General features: G+C 39.3%; 1 protein-coding gene across 8 annotated transcripts in view; it reads right to left on the bottom strand.

The window, feature by feature from the left end:
- The window catches only part of LOC308178753 (uncharacterized protein), a 92,436-nt gene that overhangs the window by 46,400 nt on the left and 19,572 nt on the right, over nt 1–26,464 (bottom strand). For 6 of the 8 annotated variants that reach the window (XR_013939948.1, XR_013939949.1, XR_013939950.1 and 3 more), the window contains one exon: nt 5,228–5,306. Coding sequence is in view for 2 of the 8 variants with exons in the window: in XM_080557812.1 (XP_080413938.1) it covers nt 5,228–5,306; nt 13,080–13,188 (188 nt within the window). In the remaining 6 variants the exon portion in view is untranslated. Of the gene's footprint in view, nt 1–5,227; nt 5,307–13,079; nt 13,344–26,464 lie in introns of those variants that run through there. The other 2 variants (XM_080557812.1, XM_080557811.1) reach the window with 1 other exon arrangement.

The raw sequence follows: 26,464 nt of genomic DNA, 5'->3' as shown, positions 1-26,464 counted from the left end.
GAAAGCACTTGGCTTTTCCTTTTGTCTTTTTACAGTGTCTAGCTCCAAACCTCCTGATCATGACTGCACAGATTAATTAATATAAATGCATCTATTATTAATTGGGAAGTTACAGCTACTTCTAGCACAGTCATTGACTCCACTGCAGCCGACCAGCAGCCCTACAGAGCCAGTGCAATCCCAAGGGACAGCACTGAATGTGTCCGTGTGGAATTACTCAAAATGGGGGATCAATGGAGCACCCTAAAGGGCAGTATAAGAGGACCCATCTGTTTAGGGCCAAGCTGCCTTCTTCCCTAGCTGTCCTTCCAAAGGATTAACAGAGCAAGAACCATAAAGCACGTGGTGGTGGTGCCTGGTGCGATGCCTGAGCTCAGCAGGGCATTTGGGGTCTTCAAAAGACAGCAGGCACACACACAACTGCACCTACAGCTATTCCCTAACCCCGATCTGCCACACGCACCCCAAGTAAGTAAAGAGCACGACTAAAGCAGTTGAGGAGTGACCATACATGCTGTTACATGGCCAGAGGACAGCAAGTAGCCATCCGGCGAGGAGGAGCAGCAATGTCCCACCAGCTCAGCCACAGCCAGCACAGCACATTTGTCCACAACTGGAATTGCTTTCCTTTTTTGTCACCCCTCTCTCTATCCTACCAGCATCGGAAAAAAAAAAAAAAAAAGTCAGTATTAAAATTAGGGGTTGTTAGGCAACTTAGCTAAATTTATATCCATTCTCAGCACTCTGCTGCTTCCTTCAGGGAACAGCTTTCCTATCGGAGGGTTGTTGTTTTACATCTATCATTTCTCTTCCAGCCTGTACAATGGTAAACACCTGTTCATTTAGCAGCTGATGGAAGACATAATAGCTGTGTAACTGTAAATAGTCAGCAGCTGTAAACGTTGATGCAAATCATACCTAAATGATTGAAAGAGCTGACAGAGCCTATTATGCATCCTGCAAGCAATGCCGCTCCGCTCTCATGGCATTTCATTTTTCCTGAGCAGTGACAAGCCTGGTTTTGCTCAAGTTAGGGGATAAAAGTACATTCTTTATTAGATCTAAGAATCTGTAACACCTTACTCCTGTGGTTAAAGTTTTAAAGTGATCTTTTGATAAGAATTACTGCGCTCTGGCTCCTGTCCCAGCTCTGCTGAGGGCAGAGGCAGAAAGATATATTTGAAGTTGCAATGCTAGAAAATTAGTTGCGGGTGGAGGAGAATGGCGAAACTGCCTGCTCTAACCGAAAACGACACTAGTTTCGAAAATACCTATGGTAACACCATTTAGCAAAACCATTTTTTTTTCAAACAGATCAATGCAGACAAACTACTTCTCCCGGGAGTTTTTGGCTCAGTGATACTTACTATTCCAGCACGGAAAACAGCTTTTACTGAACATCCCCCCCTCGCCCCCCCTTGCACACCGCTTTTCCCAGCTAGTAGGAAGTAGTATGGTTTAACACATAAATCACTGGCGTGGAGTTGAGGAAGCTTGAGCTCTATAACTATGACAGTGCTATAACTTGAGCTGGGTCCTGCTTCTCAGGAAAGGACCCTCGGGGGGTGTGTGATGGGGACAGGGACAGCACTCGTTCCCTGATTTTTCTGGTACAGCATTCCTTTTTGAAGCAAATAAACCAAACAAACATAAAAATAAAATCAACAAAAGCACATTTTTTTGCCTGTAAAACTGCTTCACCGCTGGAGGATTTTTCTTTTGAGGGTGTATTACCTTCAAACCACGCTTCACCTCAGCCACAGTTTACAAAGCCTTTGCAAGCCCCTCTTTCTGCAAACAAAAGCACATGCATGCAGCCATGCTTGCACTAGCACACTGCTGCAGTTCCTTCATCCAGCAAAGCTGTCCAGGGACTGCTCTGCCACTGGGAACAGTGGTACCAACTTCCCCTCATCTCCCTTTCTCGTGAGTGCACAGCTGCCGGAGCAGGGACCTGATCTGGCTGAGAATGAATGCAGACACATGGAGGATTTATGCCAGATTAAAGCTACCATATAGCCACAGCCTGAAGGCGTATGTTTACATCAGAAATGCCACCAAAAAATGTCATAACCTGTTCCAGCATGACTTTACTGATAAATGACTTTTTCTTCTGAAGACCTGACCAGTATCTTGTGAGTATCTTATAGAAATGGGTTAAATTAATCTAAATTCAGAGGTACAGGCTGAATATATTTCAGCATTGTTCATTGCCCAGATTAAATATTTATGAGCAGGGATTTTATTATTGCATTATCTGTTTTTACAAAGCCTAATTTAAAGACAGAAAGAAAGAAACCTATAAAATAAGTAATTGCACTTTTAAACACACTCCTTTAGTAATGACTGTTCAGATCTTTAGAATTTTGCCTTTTGTCCAATGATACAATGCTATCTGTGACAACACAAAAACCTGTAAAACATAATTGCTTCCAAAACATTGCTTGTAAATATTTTTACACTAAATATTGTTTCAGGGTAGTGATTATTTAATTTCATGTCATAATGTTGTGTTATAAATAAGTGCTTTCTCTAACATTTTTTAAGCTGCATGTCTTCTTTCTTTCTGGCTCCCCTTCCTCCTACTCCAGTAGTGTCAAATTGCATTGAAGTCAATTAAGAACTGCTCATTTATTATACACACCTTGTTAAAGCAAGAAGGATAATTGAATGCCAAGACTTCTTTTCGTTCATGTCCATGATTTAAAGTAACACGATAGGTAATAAGGATTTTTGAGATTAGGTGGCTTATAAATAGATGTATAGGATTTTTTTTTTTAAAGGTCCCATTGTAAGAAGGCCCATTTCTTTGATTTTAACTATTGAAGTGTGCATTAACCTGTGGGGCTGATGTTGCAGGGACAGGGGGATTAAGCCCTTTTTTGAATTTCTGTAAGTGAAAGGTTTTACTGGAGGAGGAGAACGAGGAGGGTGGCAAAGGCAAAAAGACAGCTGGGGAATGAATGATGAGCAGAGTTCTTTGTGCCACCATTTGGTTTTAACACTAGGATTGCTGTGAAATGGTGGCTGTTGCTAATGCAGTGACAGCACAAAAATATCCCAGCTGTGATCCCTTCTGGTTAAGCAAGGTGATGTAAAAAAAAAAAAAAAAAAAACTCTAAAATATCTGACAACTCTTACTTTTGACAATTATAAATACAGAATGAAAAATAAACTTCTGTCTCTTATTATGCATGTAAGGTTCTGTCCATTCATCAAACCTGTACTTTGTCATCATTATCAAAAGGACCAAGAATGAACTATTAAAAAGTACACTCTGTTTCAACATGAAAACCTGGATTCCATCTAACATCTTTAATAACATCTTTAAGTTATTAAATAACATTTAAGAAATTCTGGAGAGGTACCTTGGACCCAGACAGATAGCCAGATTTGTGGAAAGAGGTTTAGTCTTTCTGAAAGGCCACAGTAGCCTTATCCACTATAACAGAGAAAGCTGGGATTGGGCAATGATGGTTTGTTGATGTGTATGCATGTGGAAATCTCCATTTTATGAAGATCTCCCATTTCATAAACATCTCTAGCCAGAAAAGGAGGATTTTAAACATAAACTCTTGGCACTTCCCCCTACAGTGCCTGTTTTCCTATTGCTTTCTTTTAGACCACTTTTCTGTGTAAGCAAAAATCTGAATAGTCACTTTCTCCCCTGGACGAACGTACCTACAGATCAGATAATGTAAGGTTCAAACTAGTGAAATTTGCACCCATAAATTACAGTTCTGACAAGGAAGCCTTGCCCAAGCCACGCTGAAAAACATCTCCTTAAATGTTCCTTCCTTGTAAGCAAGAGCAGTCTAGTTCATTCAAGGTGACTCATTTAAATACATATTTAAGGCCAAATGTCATTCCACTATTATTTATTAGCCAAACACAAAGTCCTCAATCGGAATGGGAAAACCACAATCTTAAACTAGAGGAGTTTGCAATGCAGTCACTACAGATTTATTTTACTGTTTCTGAGAGATAAATTTACTCCGGAGGCTTTAAAATATTAATTCTCAGGTGTAATAAAAATAAAACCTCTTGAAGAACAGTTACCGGCTCCACATACCAGCTGTCTGATGAAGTTAAATATGTTGGATGTTTTCTGAACCAATAAGAGACGCAATTAGGCTCGACTGTGGTTTAATGATTCTCCAAATGCCTTTTTTTTTTTTTTTTTTTTGTTCCTTTGTCCTGAGGGTTCTTCCTATCACATCGGACCTAACCATGGGCAGATGATGAAGTGCACATGTTTGATTGGGAGGTTTGAATAAGAATTCATTCCTAACAGCCTTTTTCCCCTCAAGGAAATTGTATGAAGTAAATAAATAAACAAGCAAACAATTAAGGAAGTGCCTCTGTCCTATTTCCTTGAAGAAAGAAGAGTTGCTTTTTAGCTTTTTTTTTAATTATTTTTTATTGTTTTGCTTCTTTTCATGTGAACCTCTTTCCCGGACTGTCCCTGCTGGGTACTGGGACCGTTCAGTGTATTAAAAGTTTCAAACGCTGATGTTTAAATGTTTTCAATGAATAGGTTAATTACAATGGACAAGCCTTTAGCACTCTGCTGAAACAGCAGCCTGAACACTGTGTATTTAGCAGATCCTATAAGACGATGACAGCTCACTAGAAGTTAATAAACGCCATTCCTCAGGAAGATAAATGTAAATCAAACCTCATATCTCTGGCAATTAATTCAGAAATCCAATTATTTCACAATAACTTTTTAAATTTAAGGGAATGTGATTTTTAAAGAGAACAGTAAAACTTAGGCTTGGCATCTATCTATAAGGATTTAGAAAAACATGATACAAAATTCCCAAGTCAAAACAAAAGAAGGTTAGGAGGTAGACATTAATATTCTCGACTTGTATGAGTCCCGGCTCCCTGCTGTAACAACTTCATGCACTTGTCCTAACAGCTGACTCCAAGCAAGTCCAGAATTGCAGAGCAAGTCCCTATCTTTTTCAAAGTAATAATATCTTTCGAAGATTTGAAGGAGCAGGTGGATTTCAGAGTGCATCTAGCCAGAGAGCTATAGCAGCATAACTGCCCAGGAGCACATTAACATGAATGTGGACTCGGGTTCATTGGGACGCCCTCCCCCAGGTGCCACGCAGCTGGCTGTAGGATTTGGGCAGCCACGAAGCTTCCAGCTGTCAGACCTCGCGCCAGACCCCGCCAAGCTGTGCCAGCCAAAAGGCTGGTGTGTGCTGCTACTCACCCGGTCTCTGCCACAGACTGGAGGTTATGTGCTGACATTGGCACTGGAACCAATGGTGCTGATTTTAACCGAGGGGGAGCTGAGGAGAGAAGATAGCATCTGTCAAGGATAGCTCAAGAGCAGTTTGAGACAGTAATGTTTTTCTAACTTGTTGCTAGATCCATAAGATGTGACAAGTAGTAAATACCCCATCTATGTTACTCCCTCAGTTAATTCTGGTGCCAGGTTGTTTCAGTGCATTTGGGAAGATATTGGGCAAGAGATCTAGATCCCAGAGGAGGTACAGCTTTAGACAATTTAAGCTTCCTATATGGACACAGCTAGGTCCTTATCCACAGTTTTCCATGCACTGTAACAAGGTCAGGGGACAATCACGGCAAGAGCATAAAGACAGTGAATTTGTTTTACGGTGTGATTGACATGGATAGGGTCAGGCTTGAAGCAGATAAGAAAGTAGGTCCATTGACAGAGAGATCCCCGACAGACACAGGAACTGGGAGAGGAGCAGCTGCGGGCTTTTGAAAGTACAGAACTTCACTCAATGACGCTGTGCTACCGCAGACGCAGCAGTTGCCCAAGGGTGTGAATATTCTCTCTTTCCAGGTGTACGGTCACTAGGGAAGTCATGTCAGTACGGATTGGATTATTCTTGCACAGATCTGCACATAACCGTATCCCCGTGCTAGCCTCTGGTCCTCAGGAACAATCAGTGGAGTTGGGGCAATACCTGGAGGACCGCTTATTTCTATATTTATATTTCTATAAACCATTTTGACAGTTTGTTGCAGGAGCATAATTCTGCTTAAAGATGTTTCAGGGTCATTATGCCCTTCTTACAAACAGATTCTTATATAATACATATATATATAAAAAAAAAACCTGAGAAGGCATATTTTACCAGAAGACTAAAATATGCCTTAGTGGCTTTAACTTTCTGTGGAAACTTCAGACTTTGGTCATCAGAACGTTAGGTGCAATTCTCTGTTAATTTTAGAAAATGACACATGTGGGAGCCATGAAATGGAAGTTGCTGACATGTACACCGCAAAAAAAAAAAAACAACCAAAAAAAAGAACTGTAACTCCTGCTGCTTTCTTTTTGAACATAACTGCATGTAAACACAGGTACACAGAAGCCCAGCACAGGCATCGGAATATTTTTGGTCAGTTGTGCTTTGTAATACTATTGGCACGCACAGATCTGATCTTTTTTGTTCCCCCCTGCAGTATTCATGCGCTGAAGTGCTCACAGGTTTTTGCATACCTGAATTGCATAAGCTAAATATTTACTGTGCACATACAATGTGTGTTGGTGTGGGATCAAGAAGTTAAGGGCCTCAGTGCAGAACTCTCATTTGTGAATCCTGGAGTTCAGTGAATGGACATGGAGACTTTTTGGCACTTGTTGTAAAATAGTAATCCCTTGGATTGTATATTTTCATGAACACCTCCGCCAGCAAAAAAAGCCCACTCCATAAACAGTCTTTGCTGCTTCTTGAGAACACTCTTCTCAGTTATAAGGATGTTAATTGTGTTTTGGGATAAGCAAGGAAACATTCTGTGCTGGGATATCAGAAACTGAAACTGTGAATAAATAAGACATAACAGAGACCCAGGATATCCATAAATGTGTCCAAGTCATAACAACATGTTACTCTGTTGTAGCTTTGATGAAATCAGAGAAAGTGCACCACTGCTAGGTCTGGCCCACTGGAAGGACCCATACTCAACCTGTTTGAAAACCCTTCAGCTGGTACTCAAGCAGTGGGATGCTCCACTTGCAGATTAAATACTCAATTAAAATATGTCTTTTGTTGATTCACCAAATTAGCAATGATATAAAACTGTGTTTGTGTGCTTAGATGAGTACAGAAACGCTCATACAACCACCACATGAGGCTCTCACGGTGATAATTTTATCCATTAAATTACACCTGTTTATTGACCGAGCAGAACCACATCTAAGGCAGAAATTTCTCATTCCAGTTTCAAGAAAGAGCACGTGATGAGAATCACTTACTCCACATAGTTTAAAATTCTTTTATATTGATTGCTCCACTTGTTTGGCTCTAGAAGAGGTTTAAATAGGTGCAGTGCTCGTGGACTCGATTCATACAGAATTCAGGCACATTTTCATTGTGTGAAAGCATTCAGAGATTCAGCACCTTTTTCTTTTAAATCGTCATCTTAATGACTCACTTGGAGTACTTGCACGCAAACTCACACAAAAACCCCTCTAGCGATGACTTACAGTAAAAATGTTTAGGGTGTGTGTCAATGGGTAGTATTATAATTTGTTTGTTAAAAACTGTTTGGTGTCTGGGCAAGATTTCTGACTAAGAATCACTTCCTACTATCTAAAATATTTTGGGGTATTTTCACTGGGAAAATTTGAAAAGTGTTGTCATCTACTGCATCTGCCTACAGAAGGGAAATTTCACAATTCCCATTGATACAACCCATTGCTCAGCAGCATGCATGAAAGGTGGGAGTCTTTGTTTAGCCAAAGCTCTACTGAATTTCAGCATTTTTATTTTATGTCAGCTGCTTTGACCACAGGCAGAAGAGGCCAGTTCCTCAAAAGGTGATAGGCAGAGTTTGTTAATAAAGCAGATTTATCAAGGAAGATACCAATGTCTACATATCTGAGGTAGAAACATTGAGGCGTGGATTCCATGATTTGCTTTTGAGATCACAAGATAATTCACTATCACAAAACAATATATGCACTACTTAACTCTGATTAAAAACCCAATGGAGTAGCCTATATTTCTAATTAATTTTTAGTTGGTATATTCCAATGCAGTTTTGCAATCTGAACAGTGCAGAATCTCCTGAATTCCATCTAAATGCTTAATCCCACTCAGGCCACGTGACTTTTTGTTACTTATCTACCCTATTCCTTGTTGCAATATAACGCCCAAATTCTCTTCCGATACAAGAACCTTATTTTCTGAATGCTGAATTCTTCACATCTCAACGCTTCACATTTATGAGACTTCTAACATGTATTCCTTGATTTATGTTACATCTACTTTAATTGTAATATTAGCAAGAATGGCAAAAGACAAAGCAATACGGACATCATGGCTGTAAACAGTGTATTACTTAGCATAAAAAAGTGTTATTTGTTATTGTCTGAAAACTCCCATGCATTAAAACGTTTCTTAGCCAACTGTCCCTACAGAGAACATTTATAGAAAAAGTTTAGTCTCTAACTAAGAATGATATGTTACTTTTGTTTCTTGCAAGTACTGTATCTAATACTGTGGCTGTTTAGATCTTAGATCATGGAAACAAGAGAAAAGAAGATATTAACATATCAATGAAACACTCTCCTCAGGAGCCATGGAGTGGGAACAATATTTGCATCTACAGTTTGTTAACAGCACAGGCAAGGCTGCTAGTGAAAATTCTTAAATTAGGGTTTAATGTGATGGTCTCTGTTTTCAAAAGAGAAACAAAAAGCCACCACAAAACCCACGTGTTCAGAAGTGGCTTGTTCTGTGTAAATATCACAGTAAATCACCAGTGAAAACCTGAACCCCTCTTGGTTAAATAAAGAATAGCAAATGAATCCATGACTGCCTTGCTGTAGTCCTCTTTGGCTCCCGACTAGGAAAATTATTCTGCTAAATAGAAATAGAATTGCTTAAGGTATATAATAAATTCACTGTGTTATTTATCTGAAGAAATTCTGACTTTATATAGGTCCAGAAATCACCATACTGAATAAGACCTCACTAGATAAGCATCTTCCTAATACCGGTCAAACTAATGCTTGGGATATTCCAGGCCCTTGTATTAGAAGATCCCACCCATAGCAGATTTGTTTTCTAACCTACATCTGTTAATAGTGTCTTATGCCTTGGAGCTTGAGAAGCTATAGTTTCTTTTCTTGCCCCATCTAAGGTACCTATGGCTATTACTGATACACATCTAACCCTTTTTGGCTTCAATAACATCTTGTGATAATGAGTTCCATGGAATATTTGTGCTGCGCTGCAAAAAGTATTTCCTTTAGCCATTTTAAACATGTCACTCATCTCTTAGTCACCTTTATTTATGAAGTACTTCTTGCTGAAATAAGACTGAACACAGTATTCCAGATGACATCACACTATTAACATTTTGTATATTATTTTCTATCGCACTCCTTATACGGTCTAATATTTTTAAAAAGAAATTGAAATCCTCACTGGATGCTGAATACAGATCCCATTAAACTGTCCTCAATAATACTCAGGTCTTTTTTCACACTTGTAGAGCTCACTAAAAAAAACAGATCTTTTCTGTAGGAAAATAAAAATTCCATATGCCAATGGAATTTTTAGCATATTCACTCTCACTAGTTATATTTAAAGAGGTTGTTACAATTAAAGCAAATATCAGGAGAGAATAGTTTTTCACAAAAGGTAACTGTTTTCTGGAGCTCCCCATCAGCTTGCCTAGGTCTTCTAAAATATTATTTTCTCCTTAAGACTGAAAATAGCAGAAGCCGAAGATACTCAGTATTTCTGGAATTACATATTCAGGAAAACAAATATGGAATTAGGAGATTGTCCATTGCCAGTCATTTCTGAAAGCTCTTAACTTGGGGATTTTATGTAATGCCAAGAATTTAGCTAAAATTTCAACTTCCAACCTGTGAGTTTAGGACCCAGTTTTCAAGGTGATGAGCATCCTTAGGTTCTATAAAAGTTGCTGTGGACTATAGCTCTTTATAAAAATCAGACCCCATGATGTTTATTTAATTTATTTTTAAAAGATTTTCTTTGTTTTAGCCCACTAACAACTAATTAAGCTGCCTCCAGATTAAGTGGCTGAGCCAAGAATCACAGGATATACCACATGCTTTCTCAAGGCAAATATTTACAGTTGTTTGTAGGGTTGATGTCTTTGACATCTATCTTCTACACATAGGCCATTAAAAATGCAACATCACAAAAATCACCACATGACATTATGTGAAAGATTTGCTTTTTGAAAAGCAAGATGTATTCAACGCCAGCTTGCAAATTGTTTTGCAGATGCTATTTCTATAATGCTGGCATGGCTCCTTTTAGCAAGGGGGGTTGGGAGAGAAACATAAAAGACTTAGATCAAAGATTCTTTTTTGGTAGGCAAAGGCTTCTGGCTTCTTTTTCCTAATAGAAAAAGTTTGTGATATCAGAGGAGACCGCACATCAAGCAGGGTTATGCAGCCCAGCTTTAGCATTCTCTTTATTCGTACTTTGTGCTTGCTGCTGCGCCCTTGTCACTGTGCTGGTATTTCATGGGGGTCTCTGTGGGATTTGGAGAACGCAGGCAGAAAATGCTGCAGAAATAAGGACTTCTAGTAATTTATTTACAATTTCTGTTAAAGCAACCTTACGACTGACTGTTCTAAATAAGACTAATCCACTGAAAAGCTCCAATGGCTTCTCGATGCCTCCAGTAATCACAGTATGCCTCTGCGCCGAATGGTGGCATGGCAAACACATCCCCGTGCAGGAGAAAGCAAGCTCCTTAGAGCAAATGCAGTCAGGCACTGTCTGTCCTTTCTAAAGTCACGTGCATCTCTGATTTCAACAGAAGGAGAGAACTTGCTTCTTTGGAAGAATCAATTATGCAAATAGGAATTTAAGGTAAACAGACAAACATATAGCATGAAGCTGTCCAAAGCACTTATGGGTGCCTCATTTCTGCAGCCATTCAAGTTTAGGATAAAGCTCTCACTTTCCTGGTGGGCAATGCCTAGTGCCCATGTGTCTGACCGGGGCAGGGACTGCAGAACGCGTTCCCTGCAGGCTGCAGACGTGTGGTGCAACTGGCTCAGGGAGCTCCCAGGTTGCCTACACTGACTCCCACCAAGCGACTGCAAAGGCAGGCAGCACCACTGCTGCCAAGCATGGATAATGCAGCGATGTGTGCCTCTTCCAGCCAGCTCAGCAAATGGAGTCTGTCAAGTTACTAAATATATTAAAGTACAGACTTCAAAAGCCGCTGATCGGAAGATGGTGACAATGAAGGACACCATGCAAACAAATAATCTAACACTATAGACCTGTTTAAGAGCTGGAAGAAGTGTGGAGAAGATTTTTCTCTCCCTCACCCCCATGGTTTTCAGGAAAAGGTCTTTGAACTTCTTTATCTGAGCACTTATATTTTTATTACAGGAAATTAAGAGGCTGAATGATGTGTGATTCAACTGTAGATCCCTGGACATGAAATGAAGCCATAATAAAACATTTTAATATGAAATCAAAACCATAAGCTTGACTCTCTCCTACTTCTGACCTCTGCTCTATGCAGGGGCATGTACATAGTGGGAGCCAACAATTGCTCCTTCATTGTATTTCACCAATAAGTCTTTAGGCAGGTTATATGCTGCTTTAAATTACAATACCGGTTGTGGAGTCTCTAAGAGCAGATCTCTGTTGTATACCAGAAGGCAGCCCAGGGATGCCTGGCCAGTGTACACACATGACAGAGTATTAGCTTGGTTCTCCGTTAGCACATACCGCACACACACTCATATGCCAGGCTGGTCTTCAAACTCAGGCCTGTCAGTAAATCCTGTTCATGGATTTACTCTGCCTCCTTCCAGCACAGGAAGATGAGACATCGAGAAGGTGTGAGATACAGATTTTGGTCCTCAGAAGTCAAGGAATGAGATCAGGCAAGAGAACGTTGCTTCAGAGATTTTTTTTTTCTTTGAATACTGCTACTTAGGAAGAATAAATGCAGACGTTCAGGGTGTCATGCTTCTGCTGGCTGAGCTGGCAGAGAAAAACGTGAGAACTGCAGCATTAGTCAAAGAAATCAAGCTAATGCTCTAATCAAGTACAGCTAAATTCTGTAATGTCCAATAAAAGACAATCTGCATTATTGGAGGAGTGCCAAGCAGCCAAACAATACAAATTTAGTTTTCCAAGGAGGGCCTCTCACATTAACCTCAAAAATCAACAAAGACTGCAGTCTGACATTACAGCTAACCCAATCAAATGGCTCATCCCTCTGTAAGGTCCCTTCCCCTCCCCTGTGCCAGCCCTACACCTCTCTGACCACAGCGGTGTGGTGCATGGAGCTAACCCAGCCAAATACAAACAATTCTTGTCTGACACTCAGCTCTGTGAAACAGAAACAAGTGTCATTTCCAGCACAAGGGAAGTGGCAACAACATATATCTGTGCACAGAAGAGGAAAGCCTTATCATTAGATTGGGTATGCTGCGATGTTACCAGTAAGGCCAAGAGGAGAGCCACAGCACCCTGCCTGTGCTCCCTCTGGGAAACCCAGCTTGGACTTGCAACAGAACAGGTCACAATTTGACAGCATGTGTGTGACGGCACAACCTATTTATATCAACTATTTTGATTTTATAATTGAATTGTAGTTGCAAATCTGAATAACTAATAGCAGGAACAAAACCTCACCTCTGAACTTCCAGAGTTATTCTCCAGTGGGTCACTGAGTTCTGGTTTGCTGGGCTGTCTGACCTCCAAGGGAGGATTTGGAGCCATGCTAATGTTTAAATAGCTATCTGTTTCCAGCAGCCAAATAGTGTTTCTTTTGGTCTCTGGAAGTCTGAAAAAAAGCCTCTCCAAGAGTTCTCTGGCACATAAATCAAGTGTACATATATAAACTCCCTCCAATTTATTCATTAATTAAGACAATAATGGAAACACAGGGGAACTTGCATGACAGCAAGAGGTTAGACTAGATGACCTCCACAGGTCCCTTACAGTCTGAATTATCCTAAAGCCCTATGACCCCATGAGAGTGATTCCTACACACGCACACACACACACACACATCCCTATCATCCCCTCCTTTGCTCACAATAGCTACTTTGGATAGAAACTGTTCACCTGCAATCCTGGAGCAAGCAGCTTTTCCACCCTCCTTATGCAAGTCAATCAGGCATACAGTGGTCAGTCTGGGGCGAAGATTTTCTTCAAGATACTTTCTACCAGGCATGGCCAGCTAAATGGGATACCTTTCTCCTGCTCCTCACTCTTCACAGGGCATTTCTCTTTCTGTCTTTCATATCAAATTTCTGCTTAGACACCTACTGCACATTCCTGAGCCAGACCTCTCAGGCAGTCCCTTCCTTACTTCTTTATGAAAATGGAAGTAAGAAGGGTAAACAGGAATACCAGTGTAAAGCCAGTTTTATGCCACGTATATTGAAGAATCAGAAAGCAATAGTTCAAAACACCCAGGACAAAAGCCACTGTCGGGCCCTCTGGGACAGAACAGTCATGTGGACACACTGTACCAGAAATGTAAATACAGGTGACAGTGACACAGAGTGTGACACCCACCCCTTACGCAAAACTCCATATTTTGGCTCACATGGTATCTAAAGAAAGTGTGCATTACCAACACCACGAGCCTTGGTTACCCAGAGGAGCAACAGCACGAGACTTGCCAAACCTGGGTGACAAATCCGGGCTGCACACTCAGCCCCGGTGCGGGAGGCACGGTGGTGTGGGACAAAGTCACCGGAGAGATTAGTGCTGGAAAGTGATAGCCAAAGAGGGCAGAAATAAGACATGGAGATGCGAAGTGAGAGAGAAACAGAGACAAGGAAATAGGCGAAAATATAAAACAAGGGTTGTTTTTCTGAAGCTCAAATCTGAAACGAAGGATTTGTTCTTGTTCCTTGTTTGCCTTTTTTACACCCCTGCCATCACATATGCTGTGCAGAGCACTCACATTTACGGTCAGATGAGCAGATGCAAAAGAAACAAGGACAAGGACTGTCTTTATGGTGCAGGACCTATAACAGCGTGTTCCTCATCTGTGAGGAGCTTATACACCCAATGCACACTGGCAACGGTGATATGGCTGAAGTTAAAGTAAACAAGTATTTGCTATTAAAAATAACAAGAGACTTCTACTGTAACAGCTAATTCTGTAGCATCGTTGTCACTGCTTCAGAATCAGTTCGTCCACCTGTAGAATTTGGCTTTCCATTTACAATTAAAAGGATGTGAAATACACGGTAAGAAAACAGTCTTAGAACAAACAAGCCCAAGGAGACAAGCAAAAGAGGAAGTGAAAGGCTTACAAAATAAAAATAAGAATGAGGCACAGCGTTTGTCTCTGACATTATTTGCTGATACGTCCAAATTGAAATGTCACATGGAAATGGTGCAATTTTTGCCTTAGCTATGAGTGAGCATGTCTGTCAGATGCTTTCCTCTTGTCCTCAATAGTTCACATACAAGCAAAACCAAAGACTTACAAGTTGGGGAACCTGCTATCAGCCTTCTGAGCACGATGCCATGACACACAATAAATTCTTTAGCAACCAGCTGTGCTAGAAATGCCTTTTTCAGCCGCCTCATCAAGAAGTTCCCAAGTGTAGCTTAGTTATTTTTTTCTGAAGGCCGTAACCACGTTAGAGCAGAAGCACAGGGCACTATGCTGCTTCACATGACTAAGCAGAAATAAGCATGCCTCTTTCCCAAAATCTCTGGCAGGGCAGAGGAAAAAGCAGCAGCTGCTGGGCCACTAGTACTCAGTAGCCACCACTGAGTACATGGAAGACAGCAGGACACATTATTTCCTTGGTGTACCACTTTGAAATGCCTTGTGTAGCACTAACAGGTCAGGGCTTGCGTTCAGAAATCCACGGTTTAATTTACAGCTTACACCACAAGAGCCCCTGTAAGCCCTGAACTTGAACAGAGTCATAAGATATCCCAACTCTTTCACAGTCCAGTTAAATGACTTATAGAGAAAACCCAGATCCCAAATCCAGATACCAAACAGAAAGCAAAAATCAGCAGCACAGCCAGGGATAGGAACCCGTTTCCCCAGATGCTGGGCAACCCGCGGTCACTATAAGTGGTCATAGGGCCTCTGCATTCAGCTTGCATGGACCAGTCTCTACAGGACTTCATACTGGAGCATCAACGAGCTGTCATCAAGTGTTTACAGCTTCAAGCAGACATGTGCAAGGTGAGCAGATTGTGGGATACTAGAATGAGTCAATTCAGATTCAGGTAGTTGAGTTCTTCAAAGTTTTGGGAATGATTAGATCTAAGATTTTGCATCAACATCTTAGAGAAGGAAAAAAAAATCTCAATTCATACCACATATTTGAAGCCCTCAGCCTGAATTATTAGGGTTATCAGAAGCCCATTGACCTTTTCTAAGCACTTCCGAATCCATCAGCAAAGCTCAACAACAGAACAGTGGGAATTTATGGCAGTTACAATACAGTTGTTCTTCCTTCATTTTCTTATATACATGTTGATTTTTTTATTTTTCCTTTTTATTAAAGATTATATTACAAGAAGAAATCTGGAAGGGGTCTTCTCTCCACTCACTAATTTTATTTAGAAATGCAATTGCTAAATCTGACACTTTCTGATAGAGATAGACTTAATGAAGTAATAGTATCACAAAAGCCAAGACAACCAAAATGTAGCAGTCAAGAAGGGGAGGGTTTTTACCTAAACAGCAGACAACAACTGGTATTCATTTTATTAAACAGTTTTAAAAAGTTATTGGCTTCTACATTAACGAAGGGATATTGCGGCAATGTCCAAACTGCCGTGCCATTCCATGGAATGCAAAAAATTACAATAAATATTTTCACAACTACTCAGAGAGGACAAAAGCTTTGTTACTGCTTAAAAAAAATAAAATAAAAAAAAAGGAATAAATTAAAGATAAAATATTTTTTTACAAGTCTCTAGCTCTTCTCAAAAGAGAGACAAACTAAAGCTCAGCAGTCCTCCTTTTGCCAAATGCTGCTTTGTTGGCCTTTATAATTAGAAAGAATAAATTAAAAAGTCACAAAAAATCCTTTGCCAGTCTTTTCAAAGTCTTTTTGGTTATGCTGTAAAAATCTCCTAGACAAATTTCCTACGTTCTACACACCCTCTTTACTTAGGAAGCTTTTCTGAGGTTATTTCTAGGAAATAGAAACTAGGAAATTACAATATTTGCTGTTGTTTCAGTAGGTTTTTTCTTTTCTTTTTTTTCTTCTTCTTCTAATGCAGTCATCCATAGAGAACTGGAATGTACAGGAGCAAGCCAATACTCAGAAGAATAAAGTTCAAAAATAATTTTATCACAGGCCCCAAAAATGCAAGCCTGCTAATTTTTCCTAATTCCTTCTGCCAAGAAATAGAAATGCTTTCTGGTTCATTGAGCAAATTGGTGGGTCTGAATTCCAGAAATTCAGATATCCTCACAAAGGCAGCATTATGACCAAACAGGTTACGTGTTCAGAATTCTGGCTGGGTGCCACTTTGTTAATAAATACAAGTGTTGAATTCAGCTGGATTTAAAGATTGTGTTCTTTTCTTGAGCAAGTCTGAAAGTGCCAAAGTTGTAAAATTATCGTTGTAGCTTGTGCTTTGAAACTCAGAGACTCCATTGCAGATTTAAAAAAAAAAAAAAAGTCTCTGATCCTGCAAAGAGAATCAGATGGGCAGGTCTCACACTGAGCCTAGCTGACTTCAGTGACCTAAACCAGTGGCTTGCTGCATGGAACTATAAAAAGATTTCACAATCTGTTATAAATTAAACACTCAGATAAACTACAAGATATATTTAATCTGGATTCTAATTTTTAATACAAATTTTAGAAAATAAAGCGGTAAAAGATATGATTATAGATCAGAGAGAGATTTCTTTCTTTCTGGGTTCTGTGTGCTCTGTATGATTAAAAAGAATTTCATTTTCTTCAGTAAAATGGATTATGTTCCATCATCAACAGTAATCAACTCCAATGTCAATAAAATCCTCCCAACAGTCTTTTATTTTTTTAAAGTTAAAATACAATTGATCGACTTAAAAAAAAAATAAATATATATCTTTTGTGTTTTAATTGCACAGGATAACATTTGCATTTTATATTATACAATGGCAGTTATCAGAGCTGAACAATTCCAAGCAAATGATTTATTTTCCTGTCTGTTCCAGTTCATCAAAAACTCTGAATTACTCCAAATATATTTGTTATTTAAAATTAGTCAGCAAGTACTATTTGCAATTAGTGGTTAACAACGAGGCAGATTTTTTTTCTCTCTCTACAAAATCACCAGATCCATTTTACAGATTAAATGCTGAGGCACAGAAAGGCGTCTATCAGGACACAAAACCAAAAGCAAATACCATCTTCCTGTTGAAGCACTGGACCACACAGGTTGAGAGTGGTCAGATCCTTTGCAGTTAAGTGCCCATGCACATTTACTTAAGGATAGCCATCCCTGGGTTTCATGCATGCGTGTACACACACATACATCTATATCTATGCTGATACTCCAGTTTTATCTGTATCAGCTTCTATGTATGTAAGATTGTTAACAATTTGAGTTTTACTTTTATTTATTTATTCATTTAAAACCGTTTCAAGTGCCAAGGAACTGCCATCATGTAAGTAGCCTACAGGCAACTCCTCCTTCATCGTACATCTTAGTTCTTCTAATTGGTTTATCCTCCCTTTCACTCTTCCTAAAAAATTGAATCTGCACTGGTATTAGCAGAAAGAGAATTTTTGTTTTCCTTCTCCCAGCTCTGGTGTAGCTATAGGCTCAGACTTGAACAAAAACCTTGCTTCTTTAGAAATACAATTATTTGATTTGAAATGACTCAAATAAGAATTCTGTTCTGAATGCTTTAGGGAAAACTGTTCATAAAATCCTTTTGTTATTAGCAAAGATAGCTTACTATTGGCACACTTTAATAAAAGAATACATCTGGATTGTCACTGCAAGAGAGAGATGGCTCTTCCACCAGGTGCTGAATGCTCTGATCTCTGGATTAAAGCATGTTCAGCACAGCAGAGCTCCCGGTAGAACTGAATCTTTGCAATTTGTAGTAGCAAAAGATGCAGACAGGTACCTAGTGGGAAATTTAGAAAATTTCTATTTTTCCTTGCACTTGCAATGCTTACGTATGACCAAGGAAGAGAAACTGAGCATCTCCTAGAAGGATATGGTGAAAAATCTATGTGCTGAATGGGCCCCAGTAGTTAGGATGCCAGATTAATGTTATTTTCCTCTTTAAAAGCGACTGTAAATTTACCAGTCCCCAGATTCCTAAGATGCATGAAATGGCTGTGTGCCAACACCATCCCAGAAGCAGGAAGAGTTTGTCAGAGAATAAGAAGATTCAGAGCAGGAGCAAGAGCACAGAGACCATTTGAATTCTGTTTTCCAGGGAAAGCTCAAACTATTATTAACATCTCAGAAGTTCCTCGCCGCCACTGAGGGATTTAATTGCAGCAGCCTAATGAAACTCTGCCATGCCCCCTTGCTTCTTCCCAGGATCGGGATACGTGGAGCTGGGGGAGGGGAGGGAAGGAGAGGAAGGTAAAAGAGGAAAACAAAAAGATCAGAGGTACATTGTTTATCTGAACACTTTGTAGGTGCTTTTCATTATACTGCAGTAGCTAATCTGCTCCAAATAATCTGAAACATCTAGTGAAAGAGATCACTACTTGCAAGATGAAACTTTGCAAGACATTCGCCCTTCTTTCAGACACCACCCACAGACACGTTTGAAGATTTCCCCACTTTTTTCCCCTGTTGAGCACATTTCAAATCACAGATCCTTCAGCTGTACCCCATCATTGCTACGTGAAATCAACACATTCTTTGTAAATAAGTGCATGTAAAAATACGTATGTACATACTTACAAAATGAAATACATTTGCAGAAGTGCATGCAGATATTTACCAAGTTGTACGTTTTACTTCTGTATTTGTACATCTCAAAAAAAAAAAAAGGAACAGTGTAGGCTTAACATTTTTATACTTATGAATGTAATTCAAATACTTAGGAGACATATATATTACAACATCTCATCACGGACATGTTGTACTGTACTAAGAAGAGTGGGGAAGCATTTGGGTCTGTAAAAATGTCATTTGTGAGCACTGCCTCACCAAAATGATTTGTGCTCCTCAGGCGAGGATCAGACTCAAATAACAACCAGTTTTATGTTTAAAATCAATGTCAAGACGCTGCTGGAAGTTAGTGTCTGTCCACATCAGAGATCTAATGGGTCTGTCTTGATATTAAAAATACATGGACAAACTTCTCTTACTGTAAGCTATAACAAAAAGCTTTTAATTGCTTAACAGAAGACTTGAAAGTGTATACCACATCAGCAGATGGAAAATAATATGGCTAAAGGTGTGATGACAGTTCAGTATCTATTTTTGTTCCAAGACACACTTGCATCTAGTAGGGTAAATTTCTCACATCTTACTTTTTCATGCCATTTTTACATTCTACTACTTGGTCCTTGCAGAAGACAGTGGGAACCGAAAAGGAAATCTGATATTCCACACAGCCTGAATGGAAGAATTCTGCTGTGGTACGCCTTTAGATAGGGCTTTTATGGTTAACCTTCAAAAATCTCTCACTTTCTCCCCACTTCTTATTCCTTAATAACATTTTCACTATGAGCACCCCTATATTTAATTGCTGTAGTCAAAACAGAACCAAAAGGATCTTAATGAAGAGTCAAAAGAATGGTTCTTACTCCTCCTACCTCAACATCTTAGACAGTAGTGAAATGTCCTTAAACTAGCCAAATAAAATGTTCAGAGATGTAAAAATGTTCTGAAGAAAAAAATAACTTTTGCCTTCTCTTGACTTTAGAAGTCTCAGATACATTTGGTTCAATTCCCTGTGAGAAGAAAGGTTTTGCAATGATTACATACATTGCAGATCTAAGTAGCTTTCTCCAAAGTACTTCCTCAACATCAGAGCAGGCTTCTAGCTGTAGTTTGCTTGCCTGACAATTTCTTAGATTTCCTTCTTGCTCTTTTGCTCCTGTTTTTTTTTTTTTTCTCCCCTGAAGTGTAGCCCACTAAACACAGATGAAAGGAATGAATTATATGAATTATTTAACTTTGAGAGATCAACCAAATATAATATAATGAGAGATTAACCTACCAAATATTCAACCCCTTAGCCAGCTGAGCACCAAGTTTATGGTTTCAGCTGTTCTACTACTTCAGAAAGTGCAGATTTTGAATGCCTGGCAGATACACAGACCCAGGTGTGTTGTTTTTTTTTCTTCTTTTCTTTTAACCAATGATACAAAGGAAGTGGTTTTGTTGCTAGCAGGTACCTTGTTTGGGATATTAAGATAATGAAAGTTCATCACCACAGACAAATTGTGACTGCACACCATACAACCTGACCTCAAACTTGAGTTACTGAATGGAGAACATTTATAATAGCCCTCCCTGATCCCCCAACAAATAAAATTCACACCCTTTAATCTGTTAGAAAAAACTAAACTTCTATTTAAATAGATTTAAAGGAAGAAGAAAACAAAACCAAATCTTTGAGAGAAAGAAGTTTCAGTGGTGCTATATTCAGGAAAATAGAAGGCAAGTTCAAACTTTAATCATATCTAGTTCTTCTCTCTTCCAGCAATTGCTTTGTTACACAGAACAACCGTGTTTCCAACAGTAATGCACAGGGAGGGATGCCAAGAGGCAAGCTTACTCGCAGAGATAGGAAACGTTACACATTGACCCCCCCCTGTTCTGCAAGGCCGGTCTTTCACTGGAAGGAGTAGCTGCTTCTGCAGAAATACAAGCAGTCGATTTTAAAATAGTATCGGGAAATGCACAAAGATCAGCACATGTGTTGATCAACTGAATAACTGGGCTAGATAAATACCAATCAAAGCCGCACCCAGTTTTGGCAGACATGCCTGTAAAAGGTCTTCTACACAGTCAGAGCATTTCCAGCCATTTAACGCAGGGTTTAGTGCCTTGCTAGAGGGTGTGGTACAGCGTAATCGTGTAGGGGAACCTGGTAACCTCACTAAAGACACTTTCCCTGTAACCCAAAATGTTCACTTTTCCTGATTAAAATGGGTAAAAAATAATTTATGTTGGTGGTTACAGTTTAAATTGTCTGGTACACTTCAAAAGCCTGTTTACCTGTGATTTAAAACCAGTATCTTTTGATCAAAGAGATAAGCTGTCTCCACACTGTCTGGTGATCACTACTTTCATAAGGCCTTTTCCCTGTTTAGATAACTTTTTAGTTTTTCTGGGCTACGAATAGATGCCAGTTTCAAATTTGTCCATGTAAGTTTGCACACAGCTTTGCTGGGGTCTGTCGTACTGCATCTGAGATAATGTTTCAGCAATTTAAGATTTAACAGCTGCTGCGAAGAATTACAATTAGCTAATCTCGGTCCTGCAGTCCCTTTGAAGTAGCAATGTCACAAAAAAAAAAAAAAACCAACAAAAAAAAACAAACTGCAGCTTCTTGCGAATGCTGTATTTGGGATTATTACCAGCTAATTGGAGGACCTTTAGAAATTATTGATGAGAAAAAAAAAAAATCACTGAAATGCATTAGTATTTTTCTGTTTACTTCATCTTGAAACCTGCAGCAAAACGAATCAAAACTTTGTTCTTCTTAATGATGGTGTGGAGTACAAAGAAAGAGATTAGAGTTTGACCTGACTTCCTTTTGTGCTTGTTTATATCATTGGAGCAGAAAGAATCTCGGTGCTTGGCAGCCCACTTCCTGAAGTCAGAAAAAAATAACCTACATTTACTGCAAATTGTATTGAGCTCATGAAGCTCTGATATCACAAGTCATTGATCTGGTCAAGTGTTAAAGAGAGATGTGAGACTTCCCCTTTTCGGTTACAAACTCCAGCCCGGGAGACAAGAAAGCAGCCACTCTGCCTGGCACCAGAGCGTGGGGGAACTGCTGAAGAAGGCGGCACCGAGATGGCAGTTTTGCTCTTGGGAAGAAATACCTGCGTTATTTTTTCTGATAGCACCAAGATATTTGTTAAATATAAAATACCGTAACTGAGCTACTCCTTGCTAAAGGGGCACCAACAGTTATAAATATTTGCTTGAAAATATCATCAGGGTTGAAACTTAATTGAAATGCTAAAGCTTTGTTTGCTTCCCCTGCTTCAGGACAGCTGAAACAACAAAACCAGTCAGACTGCTTTTTTTTTTTTTTTTGGTCAGGTATGTGCTGAATTACCGACAAAAAGCTTTCGGGTTCTTAGAAGAAGTGCAGCACCCGAAGGATTTCTCCCAGCTCCAGACAGAAAAGCTTCAGCAAACTATCTGTGTTGCTCTTTTTGCGATTGCCTTTTGTTGGCTCGGACTGAACGTGTATCTATTTTGTGGCCAGACACAGAATTTAGTATGAAAACACAACTGGAACACCCTTTTCCAAAACATTAAAAGGTTTACAAATGAGAGTTTAAGGTTTCTACATAAGCAATCTGTGAGTGTAAAGGGACTGGGCTTTGTTTTCGCTGTAAACCTCCCCTTTCACATAAATGAGGACTGTGGAGATAAAAAATGTTCTCCATACTCCACTCCCTGTATTGTTTGTTTTCTGGATAAAATTAAATTTCTGAAATTCCAAAGAGGGTTGTAACATTTTGTAGAATCCTAAAGTTTAGCAGCTTCAGTTCTTAAATTTTTTTAAAAACTTTTTTTAAAGCTTTTTGAAATAGGCAAAATTATGCAAGTGCAGACTGCCATAAAGTACTTTTACTCCTCCTCTGTGTGTGTTAATGTCAAATAAATGCTACCATCTCCATTATACTGACGGAAAGCCTCGGCACAGATCCTCAAAAACTACCCAGGCATTTATCTTTTGATCTACTTCCCAGCTGTGTGCTGTGACCGGTGAGGCAAGCTTCCCCTCCGCTGGGCAGATGCCATGGTTTGGTGCTTAACATCCTCCAGGCTTTACCTGAATCTCTTCCCCTGGGGCTGGGGGTTCCAGATGGAAATAGCTTGATGGACAAGGATGAAAGAAGAGGTTTCAGTAAAGGAGAAGGAACAATGCCTTGGACTATCCTCAGTACAATTGCTGGACTTTTTCTTCCTGTTTATTATTCAAATTGCTACTGTTTATCTGTAATATCTGAATTAAAGCAAGCAGCACTAATATATGCAATAAAACTATTATTTTTCACTCTGGTATCAATGTAGACTTAGTTTCTATTACAGTAATGCTGGAAAGTCTTAGCTATCTTAGCCTAAAATAGTCCAAACTGGAGAAGGCTTACAGGGTCACGATTCAGCTGAAGAAGTCTAAATAAATGAATGAACTATTCCTAGTATTCCCTGGCAAACTGATCTTCCAACTGAGATGAGGGGGAGCAGACATCTAACCTGCTGAGATGCTTGGAAAAAAAAAACAACAACAACAACAACAAGCTGAACAAGTTCCACGGTGTGGGAAAAATACAGCATGCTCTGAGTTCATTGTATATCCTGGCCTCACGTTTTCAAGTTTTCCTCTTAGCTTTGCAATACAAGAAACATACATAAGAAATGCAGAAAATCCCACCCCAAACTGAGATACAAAACTGAGATGTCTCTAAGACCGATCAGGACTTATTTAAATTAAATACAAAGAATTTCATGAAATGGCACAAAAATCATGAAAAGTTTGATAGCTTGAAAGATTGCAATTGTTCAATCATTTGTAACAGTAATATGGGGCAGGCAGGATGACTAGTTTGTTCTAGCTATAATTACTATAGCAGTTACAGTAGGTGAGAAAAAGAAGAAATAGAAGAAACATAGCTTTTTAAATTATTAATTAACTAATTCCCCTAAGAGAATGATTATATTGGGACAGCACACAAAGCAAAGGGACTAGTGACAAGTGTGACAGTATCTGTTCCATTGATGATACCTCCTCAAAAAACTTCTTGTGTAAGACTTTTTCAGTACAGGTCTCCCACCCCCCCTTTTCACAAGGAAAGATGAGAAAAATACAATTTATGACTCTATGTATGCCTGATAATATGTAAAGATTTTCTTCTGTTTCATAAAGAGAATGTGGTGATACATACCAGGATGTGGGTGACTCAAAGGTTAGTGTTAATATTATGCAAAAAAAACATGTAAGCAATGGGGAAATAAAATCTACAGAAAAGGTGTATATACAAAAAGTCTCTAGAACCCTCAAGAAAGACATTCACCCACACAAAGCCAAAGAAATATTCACATTTTCACCTATTTTTTTCAATGTGCTTTTTCTCCACAAAGACCTTTTAAAGGACTGACAGCATAATAACCATCATCATTGGAGCATGTCCCTGACTGCTGTTCCATGAGCTCTCAGGTAAGGGTTTTCAAATAAAGCCCAATATAGAAGATGGGGGCTTCGCAAGGCCATACTCTAGGTGCTGGATTGAGTTCAACTGATTGCAGTCTGCACAGTGCAGTAGACCAGTAGACTCTGACCCTACAACAGGAAACCATAAACCTAGATCTTTTAGGGACAAATGCAGCATCTTATTCCACATTTATTGTCACTCACCACGATAAAGTAAGTCAGCAAAATGATTAATGGCAGAGAAAAGAGCTTTGGTTGTGAATTGCTGATCATATCAATGGCTAAGTGTTAGGCAGTGCCTAAAAACAAGAACAGCCATGAGACCCGGGGAGCCAAAGGATGGCAGAGATGTGCAGAGGCAGGGGATGTGTCACCTGCCTTTTGGACAAAACTTTGGGGATATTAACAACACTTACTATTTGAAAACACTCTCCTTCATTTTCCTTATGAGCTTTCCTCTTAGGATATTTACACCTCATTCTGTAGATTTATAATCTTCTGTATTTAAAAATGAAATGATGAGGATTTTATTTGTTTGTTTGCTTTGTGGCACTTTGTCAATAACTAACAAGTTGTGCTGAGTGCACCAGAAACTCAAGAGCAAATTTACAGATTTTTATGTTTCTAAAGATATGTGCATAGAAGAGTTTCATAAGTTTAGAAAGTGGAATAGGTGCCTTGCCTTTTTGCGGAATGGCTCTAGAAACCTAATGGCATTTTGATATGGATAAATATTTGTTCTCTATCTTGAAGCACTTATGGTTTATGAAACGGTAGTATAACAGTGGAAACTGTAGCTTTGTGTTGTATTTTCGACCAAAGCAAAACTAAAAACCAAGCTATTTATTGGTGGGGGTTTTCCCCATCCACCCAATGTACTGGGGAGATTGGGTGATACTACATAGCACGCTGGAAGATTCTTCACCTGCAAGTAAAATACCAAAAGGTAATGAGTGGGTAAAAAGAATCACCAGTGTGAATAGTAGGCTCCAGAAGAAGTTAGTCTATCTCTAAAGAAAAGCAAATCAAGAAGCATAATTTCAACCTCAATCTCAAGAAAAAAATAGCATGTAACACTGTCTGAACACTGGCCCCAGAACAGGGAGTTCTCTACTGTCTACCTACATCCTTCTCCTATCTACCTTCTCTTTGAAAGTATTTAATTTGCCATTTCTAAAGGGTCAAAATGTGAAACCTCAGAAGAACTACTGAAAGTCAATCCTCAAGTAACCTTATGCACTATGTAGCACAGGAATGAATGTTCACTGCCTTTTCCAGGCTAATCAAATAGTGTGGTGCAACTGGAAACTGAGCAAAAACAGTAGAGCACCTTCATGGTACATAATTTGTCACCAGGGTTTTATGTGCTTTTTATGCCATGAGGATATAGTTAACAGGGGAGGGTAGTTACAGCATTAATGATTTGTTTTCCATAACTTGGGAATGTCAGTTGTACCTTCTTTTCCCACAGTGGGAATCCATTATTAATATTTACAAGCAATTCTTTGGTAAGCAGGTAAAAACTCATAATCAGAATCAAATTACTGCACTCCTGATGATACTTCATGAGATGAGCACTTTATTAGGAAACAAAAGCTTCCAGAGAGACTATTTAATGATAAGTAAGTCAGTTTCTTTAATACTCTAATGATAATTGCTAGTGAAACAATTATTTTTCTTGCCCAATGATTCCCCCCATTCCCCCAGTGAGAATTGGTGTACTCAATGCTTAGAGAATAATATAATTATTCAGAGTTCATTAAGAGGCAATATTGTTTTTCCTTTCATTAAACTAGATTTGTGCATCTGTTTGAATACAGATATGTAAGTCTTCAACAATGTAGTACGTAGTTTTTAATTTTCTCAAACTGCTAAAGAGGGAACAATGTGAACCTGGCACTTGGCAATCAGTGAGCTCAGGAAACCTGACTCCTAGGTTAGTTTGCTGCTCATGGCAGCGTGAGCAAGTCTATCACCCGGCTCATCTGCTCTGCTTCACTTTCCCACATGGCAGACAAGGACAATTCCTCCCCACCTTTGCAGGAGCTTTGGGAATTCAGGGATGAATAATAGTGAAAGACTTCTGCTATTTTTAAACTCTGTCAGGCTGCATGGAGGACAGCGAGCAGTGATAATG

Source organism: Anser brachyrhynchus (genome assembly GCF_964034855.1).
Source record: "Anser brachyrhynchus genome assembly, chromosome: 16".
Lineage (NCBI taxonomy): Eukaryota > Metazoa > Chordata > Aves > Anseriformes > Anatidae > Anser > Anser brachyrhynchus.
The sequence above is the reverse complement of the archived record's forward strand: the minus strand, read 5'-3'. Positions and strand labels throughout refer to the sequence as shown.